General features: G+C 41.1%; 1 protein-coding gene across 1 annotated transcript in view; it reads right to left on the bottom strand.

Moving 5' to 3' along the window:
- Positions 1–5,896: 5,896 nt before the first annotated feature.
- Positions 5,897–11,144, bottom strand: part of LOC141133519 (uncharacterized) — a 51,575-nt gene continuing 46,327 nt past the window's right edge. Inside the window, exon 5 of the mRNA XM_073622945.1 lies at positions 5,897–7,698. Coding sequence (XP_073479046.1) covers positions 7,601–7,698 — 98 coding nt within the window. The 3' untranslated portion in view covers positions 5,897–7,600. The remainder of the gene's footprint in view (positions 7,699–11,144) is intronic.

Genomic DNA, 11,144 nt, shown 5'->3' with positions numbered 1-11,144 from the left:
TCAGTGAGCGGTAATGATACACTGTATCCTCTGGCATCCAATCGTAATCACTGCCTGATCTGAATCAGTAAACTGATTTTGAGTCTAGCTGCTATTTATTGTATGTCTCAGAGCAGGTGGAGAGCGAAATTGTGTGGAAGAGGGGCCCCAAGAAAATGTTTGCCCGGGGTCCAGTCAATAATTAAGACAGCCCTGGGTGTAGGGAATCGCTGGCTGAAAAAGCTGATATCTGAATGATGCCTGAAGCTGCACCCATCATTCAGATATCCCCGCACAAAGTCAAGGACGTAGTATGATTGTCCATTTATACAATATTTCTAACACATGGCATGTACATACCCAAAATGACACCCCAAAATAGATTATCCTACTCCTCCTCAGTACAGCAATATCACATGTGTGAGACTTCCACAGCCTGGCCACATACAGAGGCCGAGTACAGCCGAGTATGGCTGAGTATGGCTGAGTATGGCTGAGTATGGCTGGGTATCCCCGAGTATTGCAGAGTATGACTGGGTATTGCAGAGTATGGCTGGGTATCACCGAGTATTGCAGAGTATGGCTGGGTATGGCAGAGTATGGCTGGGTATTGCAGGGTATTGCAGAGTATGGCTGGGTATTGCAGAGTATGGCTGGGTATTGCAGAGTATGGCTGGGTATTGCAGAGTATGACATGGTATTGCAGGGTATGACATGGTATTGCAGAGTATGGCTGGGTATTGCAGAGTATGACATGGTATAGCAGGGTATGACATGGTATTGCAGGGTATGGCTGGGTATGGCAGAGTATGACTGGGTATGGCAGAGTATGGCTGGGTATAGCACGGTATGGCACGGTATGGCACGGTATTGCAGAATATTGCGGGATATTGCGGGGTATTGCAGGGTTTTGCGGGGTATTGCAGGGTTTTGCGGGGTATGGCTGGGTATGGCAGAGTATGGCTGGGTATGGCAGAGTATGGCTGGGTATTGCAGAGTATGGCTGGGTATTGCAGAGTATGGCTGGGTATTGCAGAGTATGGCTGGGTATTGCAGAGTATGACATGGTATTGCAGGGTATGGCTGGGTATGGCAGAGTATGGCTGGGTATAGCACGGTATTGCAGAGTATGGCACGGTATGGCACGGTATTGCAGAATATTGCGGGGTACTGCAGGGTTTTGCGGGGTATTGCAGGGTATGGCTGGGTATGGCAGGGTATGGCAGGGTATGGCAGGGTATGGCAGGGTATGGCAGGGTATGGCTGGGTATGGCTGGGTATGGCAGAGTATGGCTGGGTATGGCAGAGTATGGCTGGGTATAGCGGGGTATAGCGGGGTATTGCAGAGTATTGCAGGGTATTGCGGGGTATTGCAGAGTAGTGCAGGGTATTGCTGAGTATGAAGGGATGGCTGAGCATGGATGGATGGATGGCTGGATGTGACTGCATTTGTCACAGAGCAGCGCTGTGGGCACTACACATCCAGCCCATCCGATCCCTCCCCCTCTGTACCGATTGGTACACAGAGGGGAGGGAGGAACCGGCGTCATGTCATTTGACAGAGCGATCACATGGTAAACGGCCGCCGTCATTCGGCTATGGGCCGGTTGCTAAGTGGTTAATCAGTAAATTAGCGCTGCACATTTTTTTTTCGTGCTGTGGGAACACATAACAGTGCTTAGCAGAAGGCCTTTTACTGACACTTTTTTATATTACCTCCAGTAGTTTATTGTGAATAGTAGTGTGGTGATTACGTATTATACTAAAGATCGGCATGTGGAATTTATAAACATAAACGGATTTCAGTTGTGTCCCACCAAGTCGGCCCCCCCATGGACAATGTGCCTGGCTGCTGAGTTCATTGCTCCATCCCTGCACTCAGTGCACTGATGGGCACTACCAGGCAGCACTGATGGGCACTGATAGGCAGCACTAATGGGCACTGATTGACAGCACTGATTGGCACTGATAGGTGGCACTGATTGGCAGAACTGATGGGCACTGATTGGCACTGATAGGTGGCACTGATTGGCAGAACTGATGGGCACTGATAGGCACCGCTGATTGGTAGCACTGATGGCCACTGATTGGCAGCACTGATGGCCACTGATAGGCAGCACTGGTTGGCGGCACTGCTGGGCAGCACTGATTGGCACTGATAGGTGGCACTGATTAGCACTAATAGAAAGCACTGATAGACAGCACTGATTGACAGCACTGATGGGCCCTTATTGGCAGTGATAGGTGGCACTGATTGGCAGCACTAATGGCACTGATAGGCTGCACCAATTGGCACTGATTGGCGGCACTGATTGGCAGTATTTAGTGGCACTGATTGGCAGTACTGATTGGCAGCATTTAGTGGCACTGATTGGCAGCACTGATAAGCATCACTTATGGGCACTGATTGGCATCACTGATTGGCATTGATAGGTGGCAATGATAGGCAGCTCTGATGGGCACTGATAGGCAGAACTGATGGCAGTGGCAGGTGGCAGTAATTGGAACTGGCAGGATTGGCATTCAAAGGTAGCACTGATTGGCACTGGCAGGTGGCACTGACTGGGGGAGAGGGGGAGTTTCGTTTAGAGTGTGAAACTGTCATGTAATGTAACTGCATTCACGGAGAGAGGAGCTGTCACAACTCAACGGTGATGTCGGGGGTGGGCAGGACTGAACAGCTATCTAAACACCAGCCAATGATTGGGCTGCTTAAGGAAGGGGGCAGAGCCACATACATGTAGCGGCCGCCCAGACCCATACCATTGGCTGGTGTTTGATAGCCATTTGGTCCCGCCCATCCCCGACATCACCACTGAGTTGTGACAGCTGGTCTCTCTCCGTGCATGCAGTTACATTACATGACAGTTTCACACACTCAGCGACTCTCGCAAGCTTCACGATCTTCTGCATGTGAGACTGTTCTGCAGAGACTGAGCTGCAGACTGCATGGATGACACATTCCAGAGCAGATCTCGGAAGTCAGCACGGCAATTGGGGTATCACTGCATATTGAAGCCATTTTTCCTGTAACAAGAGTTATGCTGCCATCCATTGGAGTTCTACTCCTAAGGGGAAGGTTTATATGGACCTGTTCAAGGTCTATATATGAGATGAGCACATAGTTTGAATGGTGAAGGGACACATGTTGGTGACTTATGGAGAACACCAGATTCACACCAGAGTGTTGTTTTTAAAGACTATATTCACACTTATTTTTGTATCTTGAGCATTTATCACACAAAGTATTGTCACTAGGAGGTGTCATATATTAAGTGTGTATGGTATTCACAAACTGTTATTTGTCTTGACATGTTTATATTATCACCTTAGGATATAAAATAAGTATTGAACACGTCACCATTTTCCTAGGTAAATATATATCGAAAGATGCTATTGACATAAAAATTTTCACCACATGTCCGTAACAGCACATGTAATCCATACATACCAAGAGACCAAAACAATTAGGTTCAGAAATTGAGTTATGTGTAATACAATGGAATGACACAGCATAAAAATTTTGAACACGCTAACTGAAATTTATTGAATATTTCATACAAAAACCTTTGTTGGTAATGACAGCTTCAAGATGCTTCCTGTATGGAAAAACTAGTCACATGCATTGCTCGGGTGTGATGTTGGCCCATTCTTCCACAAAAAAAGTCTTCAAATCTTGAAGGTTCCGTGGGCCTCTTCTATGAACTCTGATCTTTAGTTCTCTCCATAGATTTTCTATTGGGTTCAAGTCAGGTGATTGGCTGGGCCATTCTAGCAGCTTCATTTGCTTTCTTTGAAACCAATTGAGAGTTTCCTTGGCTTTGTGTTTGGGATCATTGTCTTGATGAGATGTCCACCCTTGTTTTATCTTCATCGTCCTAGCAGATGGCAGCAGATTTTTATCAAGAATGTCTTGGTCTATTTTCCCATTCATCCTTCCTTCAATGATATGAAGTTTGCCAGTAACGTATGGTGAAAAACAGCCCCACACCATGATGTTCCCACCTCCAAACTTCACTGTTTGTATATCATGGGGTGATGTGCCATTTGACATCCAAACATGGTGTGTATTATGGCATCCAAAGAGTTTTTTTTTATCTCATCTGACCAGACTAAATTCTCCCAGTATTTCACAGGCTTGTCTAAAAGTTGTGCAGAAAAATTTAACATGCTTTTTCTTCAGCAATGAGTCTTGCATTGTGAGTGTGCATACAGGCCATGGTGGTTGAGTGCATTACTTATGGTTTTCTTTGAAACAATTGTACTGCTAATTCCAGGTCTTTCTGAAGCTCCCCACAAGTGGTCCTTGGCTCCTGTAAAACTGATAAATCTTTTCACTCCTGTCAGAAATCTTGCGAGGAGCACCTGGTCGTGGCCGGTTTATGGTGAAACAATGCTCTTTCCAGTTCCGGATTAAGGCCCCAACAGTGCTCACTGCAACATTCAGAAGTTTAAAATCCTTCTGTAACCAATGCCATCAGTATGTTTTGCAACAATACTATTGCGAAGGTCTTGAGAGAGCTCTTTGCTTTTACCAATCATGAGATGTCTCTTGTGTGACACCTTGATAATGAGACACCTTTTTATAGGCCATCAATTGAGACTGAATCAGCTGATATTATTTGCACTGACAAGGGGCAGGATACTGTAGCTTTCTAATTTCTGATAGATTACAGCTGGTGTCTTGGCTTTCCATGCCTTTTTGCACCTCCTTTTCTTCATGTGTTTAATACCTTTTCTCTGTGTCATTCCATTTTATGACATATAACTTAATTTCTGCACCTATTTGTTTTGGTGTCTCTGTATGTATGGATTGCATGGGTTGTTCCCGACATGTGGCGAAATGTCATGTCAATTAGGCATGTGCAATTCGTTTCATTCCGAATTAGTTTTTTAACGAATTTCGACAAAATTGTTAATTCGGGAATATCCGAATTAACGAAAACCCGTTTAACAAACTTTTTCCAAATATTCGTAAATTCGATAAAATTGGACATTCGTAAATTTGGGCATTCGTACATTCGCAATTTACGAATGTACATTCGTACATTAGTAAATTAGTGAATTCGTAAATTTGTAAATTCGAATTCGGAAATCTGAAATAATAGTTAACTAATAATAACTTAACTATTAGTAATTACTAGTAACTTTTAAATTATAGGTATTGTAATTTCCTTTCAAATTTGGCTGTTAGTGAACATAACACATACAAATTTATACGAAGTTATGAATGATCCGAAAAAACGGAATGGAACGTAATGAATTAATAATAATAAATAATAATAATAACAACGTTTTATTATTATTATTTATTATTAATTTGTTCCGTTACATTTGTTTAGATGCAGCATTCATTTTGGATAATTCGTAACTTCGGATAAATTCGTATTTGTTACGTTCACTGACAGTCAAATTTGAAAGGAAATTACAATACCTATAATTTGAAAGTTAGTTACTATTTCAGATTTTTGAATTTTCGGGTTTTTGGATTTTCAAACTTCGAATTTACAAATTTCCGAATTTTCTAATTTACAAATGTACGATTTTACGAATGTACGAATTTACAAATGTAAAAATGTACGACTGAACGAATGTACGACTGAACGAATGTACGAATGAACGAATGAACGAATGAACGAATGAACGAATGAACGAATGTACGAATGAACGAATGTACGAATGAACGAATGAACGCATTTATGAATTTACGAATGAACGAATTTACGAATTGCGATCATAACGAATGACCCGAAAAACGAAAAAAAATAATTTACTAATGAAACAAAAACGAAAGTGAACACATTTTTTGGCTGTGCACATGTCTAATGTCAATAGCACCTTTAGAAATATATTTACCTAGAAAAATGGTGACGGGTTCAATACTTATTTTACATGTTTTTATACTAGCAATTAAGTTTTTTGGAATTGTGGGTATCACCATTATTGCAAGGATATCATCCATTTAAGTTATTTGTCTGTAGCCCTGTTCACATTTTGTTAATCCTTACTAATAGAGGGGTAGTGCTTTACCAATTTATTACCTAAGGTTGTGAGATTGTATCCCATTGCCTTTTACCTTATACATACCTGTATACAGTATATACATACACAAAAAATACCATATACATATACATACATACATACACACAAAATATGTTCATAAATACACAATATATCCCAAGTATATCAAATGGATGATGCATATCTATTAGAATATAGAACAAATAGAGAAAAATAATATAAAATAAGTATTTTTTACTACCCAGATGTTAAAATAAATCTTACCCTCTTAATAAATGATGTAAAGCTATAACATGGTCCCGGTATAGTCTGTATCACAATTTGGCTTTATATAATTCAATGACAATTATAATATATTTTAATTGGTGAGTGCCTAAACCATTTCCTTCTCATTGTTATATAAGTTGATTTTGCTGTGGATTTGAACAGCCATTTTTTGGGTTTTAACATCTACCGCCACCTCCAAAACCAGCACATTACATATTCTATATTAGATAGATCAAAACACTTTATTGTTGAAACAATTTCAGTGAGGCACTCAAGACAGGAGGAAGTCAACTAAACAGTTGCTGGCAGAGCTATACTTATCAGCTACCATCCTGCGCCCAGTCCCTCTATCCATCCATGTCTGCTGCCCCTGATTTCTAATGGTCTGGAGAAGATCACAGGGCACAGTATCTGAGCCTCTTACCATTCTAGTGGCCACCTCCGACAGACCATCCCTTATGCCCCCACACACAGTTATTTGATGGCAGAGTTATTTTAAATATAAAAAAATAAATAGAGGGCAGCGGTGGCCCGTCCATAGGGGTGTAGGGGTGCCCCCCCAATCTCTGTGCGTCAGCCTCCAATGACCATGTGGGGCGCGTAGAGCTCTAGGGGTCTTTTTATTTTGTGAAGCATGTGATTAGAGCCGGAGGCTTCAAAAGGGCTGGGCTTGGGGCGCTGAGGACTGCTCTCTGAGCTCACCCACTTGTGGACAATAGCGAATCAACATTCACTATAGTCATCCTGCTTCTCCTCCCAACCAATCAGGACAGGAAGTGGATTCTGAGACAGGATTGGCAGGTAGGAGAAGCTGGGGAAGCCTTCTGCGACCTGGATGCGGTAAGTGCGGGGCTTGCGGGTTTGAGAGCAGGGCTGGTGAGCAGGCGGAGGGGTAGGTGTGGTGTTTGTTTGCTACACCCCCGCCCCCCAAAAAATGGAGCACCAGCCACCACTGATAGAGGGGTTATTTGCAAATCCTCTCTCTCTTTATTGGAGAAAACTAGCCAAATGCAGTCTGTTAATGGAGGATCAGCATGGGAGGATAACCCTATCATGTCAGATACTTTTAGATATCTTCTCAGCCTCCAAGGTGCTACTATTTCTATCTAAAAGCCCCAGGGGAGCAGCAACAAGGACACATGGGACCCCAGACACCACCCAAGTTCGCTGGGCCACTAACAAAGGGGGCTTCACATTTTGGTATTTTAAACAGACTTCCCAGGAACAGAACATGGAGACCCCATCACCTCAAATTAACAATTTACAGTTGTTTTTTCAGGTGTCCCGAGTCCCAGCTGCTCTTCTGATTCATTCAGTTTGGATGTTGGTGTGGTCACTTTTTCTTCATATAGATGGCACACAATATTATACTCAGTACAAATAAAAAGGTTTTGATCCCAAAATAAGCTGCAAGTATCAGAACTTGCTGACCTGTGAAATCCAAGAGAGACAGAAAATAAATATTAGAATGTAATAATTTAGTTTTTTTATATGTTTATTATTAACCACTTAAAGACCGAGTCTCTTTCTGAGATGTGTTATTTACAAGTTAAAAACCTTTTTTTTTTGCTAGAAAATTACTTAGAACCCCCAAACATTATAATTTATTTTTTCTAACACCCTAGAGAATAAAATGGCGGTTGTTGCAATGCTTTCTGTCACACCATATTTGCGCAGCGGTCTTACAAGCGCACTTTTTTTGGAAAAAATATACTTTTTTGAATTAAAAAAACAGTAAAGTTAGCCCATTTTTGTTTATATTGTGAAAGATAATGTTACACCGAGTAAATTTATACCCAGCATGTCACGCTTCAAAATTGCGCCCGCTCGTGGAATGGCGACAAACTTTTACCCTTAAAAATCTCCATTGGCGACGTTTAAAAAATTCTACAGGTTGCATGTTTTAAGTTACAGAAGAAGTCTAGGGCTAGAATTATTGCTTTCGCTCTACCGATCGCAGCGATACCTCACATGTGTGGTTTGAACACCGTGCGGGCGCTACTCATGTATGCGCTCGCTTCTGCACGCGAGCTTGACGGGACGGGGCACGTTTTAAAAAAATATATATTTATTATTTCTTATTTATTTTACTTTTTTTTTTTACATTGTTTAAAAAAAATTGTGTCACTTTTATGCCTTTTACAAGGAATGTAAACATCCCTTGTAATAGAAAAAAAGCATGACAGGACCTCTTAAATATGAGATCTGGGGTCAAAAAGACCTCAGATCTTCCGCCCTGCAGTGATATGGAGACGGGTGGGGGCTTCCCCTCGCTCGTCTCCATACCCAAGCAGGGAACAGACACGATCGCCTCCGCCACTGCCGATGGCCCTGGTAAGAGGCAGAGGGCACCAGATCACGGCCGGAATTGGGGGGCCCCCTCCTGCCGCCGATAAAAGCGATCTTGCGGTGAATCTGCCACAGAGACCACTTTTATCTTGTAGCAGACCACCCGCTGAAGAAGAGGATACTGGGGTTATGGCAGCTAGCTGCTGCCATAACAACGATATCCTCCTTCAAAGTCATCACGTAAAACGACGGTGGGCGGTCTGGAAGTGGTTAATTTATAGATGCTGTATATTTTTATTGCTTTATTTTGTGATTACACACAGCGGAAGCTGATTGGTGGGCGCCCGGCACTGGATTTCTGATAATCGTCAGGCAGAGAGACAGAACTATGATCTGCCTATGTAAACAAGGCAGATCACCATTCTCACAGGGGGGAGGGGATGGAGTTTGTGTCTCTGCAAAGCAAAGAATAAATTATGTATCTTCCCCTAGTAAAAGCACCTCCCACAGTTCCCAAAAACACTGGCTAGGCACACAGTTAACCCTTTGATCGCCAAAAGTGTCAGTGTCAGATTTCCCGCCTCAATATCGCAGCCCCGCTATAAGTCGCTGATCGCCACCATTACTAGTAAAGAGAATGCAAAAAAAAAAATTATCCCATAGGTTGTAAAAACCATAACTTTTACGCAAACCAATCAATATACGCTTATTGGGATTTATTTAACAAAAATATGTAGAAGAATATATATTGGCCTAAATTTATGAAGAAATTTGATTTTTTACATTTTTATTGGATATGTTTTATAGCAGAGAATTAAAAAAAATGTTTTTTTTTCAAATTTGTCAGTCTTCTTTTGTTTATAGACCAAAAAATTTAAAAGGTGATCAAATTATACCAAAAGAAAGCTCTATTTGTGGGGAAAAAAATGATATACATTTTATTTGGGTATAGGGTCGCACAATTTTCAGTTTAAGTTACGCAATTCCATATTGCAAAAAATGGCCTGGTCATGAAGGGGGGTAGATCGTCCTGGGGTCAAGTGGTTAATTAAAGCCCTACAATGGATATTTAAAAAAATAATAATAATTTGGGATAACATAAGAATTCCAGTTTTGGTCAATTTTTTGTTTATGCCCCTATCTGGGGGAATTGCACCTCACTCCATATTTGATGGGTGTCAAGCAGATCAAGAAAGGAAGGTAAAATTATGGGGACACTAAATTCTAAAATATAATCTAACCTGGTCTGTGATATTCAAAATAAAAAAAAAGGTAGAATTGGGCATTAATCACCATGTAATATCTAAATTAGATTCTTATTCGATTACCAATTTACTTTATGTTAAAGCTGTAGTAAACCCCTCTTGATGATTTTTACCTACAGGTAAGCCTCTAATATGGATAAAAAAGAAAGAGAAAACCTGCGCTATCAAGCAAAAAATTAATATAACTGCAGCTGCAACAAAACCACAAATATCAATGAGACTTTGCACTTGGGTGGAATAACCTTTGTTTTTTTGTTTTTTTTTGTTTTTTGCACACCAGTTTATAACTTTATTGTTGGTTTATATGTATGCAATGGTCAATATTAGTATTTGACTTACATGTCGCTGTTTGCTCTGTAGCATAGCAACTTTCTAATTCACTCACAATTAACTTTGATGGTGTTTTTTATTTATTTTTTTATTTATTTGTTTATCTACTTATGATAATCATGTAGTAATATAGATTTAAATATCTAATGCAAGAGCACAATTTTTTCTTTGTAATCCTCTAATATGGCCTGTAATAAGGCTTACCAGTAGGTAAAATGAATTGCTCCTAAACCTGCACCATTTAGGAGATATTCACCCTGCATGCACTCTGAAGGTCCGGCAGGAATTTCAGAGCTTCATGCTGGAACCGAAGGCTCCCGCGAGGGTGAAGTCACCGCGGCTCCGGTCAATCACATAGCCGGAGTGCGCAAACCCGGAAGAAGGACAGGGGGAACATGTCAGCCCTCTCAGCAGTAACATTACAGCACTAGAGGGCTTTGTTCCAAGGTAAGTATTTCATAATATGCTAGTATGCAATGCAGGGGTTGCACGTGCAGGGGTTTCTTCCAAAAAAGTAAAGCATTTATACCCTGCTACTCCCATCCACCTTAAACTGAACATAGACTGACTGCTTTTCAAATGTCTCTTTGGTAAACTTGCATTCATGTTACTGCTGTTTCACATCCATCTGTAACCTTGTGCACATTATTGTGATGTTTATTTTTGTTTAAGTCTTCCCTAAATTATGACTTTCCTTATCTTTACAATTCTGGCCTTTTGGTCCTCTTGCAGTTTGTGGTGTGAAAAATTTGCTGTGCTAGCTGTATGTCTAATATTACCTCCTTATTGATTAATTACAAAATTCCATCCCCACGCATAACAGTTTAAAACAAGACCTTCTTTATGGGGAAGAACGTGCAGGGGTTTCTTCCAAAAAAGTGGGCTTCTTTAAATGAGTGGCACTTCCACTCTTGCACTTCAGTGATTTGTAAACAGCAAACTACTTTACAAAACAGACTGCAGATAACCTAATTTCCAAATCAACTCTCCTTT

Source organism: Aquarana catesbeiana, linkage group LG03 (genome assembly GCF_042186555.1).
Source record: "Aquarana catesbeiana isolate 2022-GZ linkage group LG03, ASM4218655v1, whole genome shotgun sequence".
Classification (NCBI taxonomy): Eukaryota; Metazoa; Chordata; class Amphibia; order Anura; family Ranidae; genus Aquarana; species Aquarana catesbeiana.
This window is presented reverse-complemented; position numbering and strand designations above follow the sequence as displayed.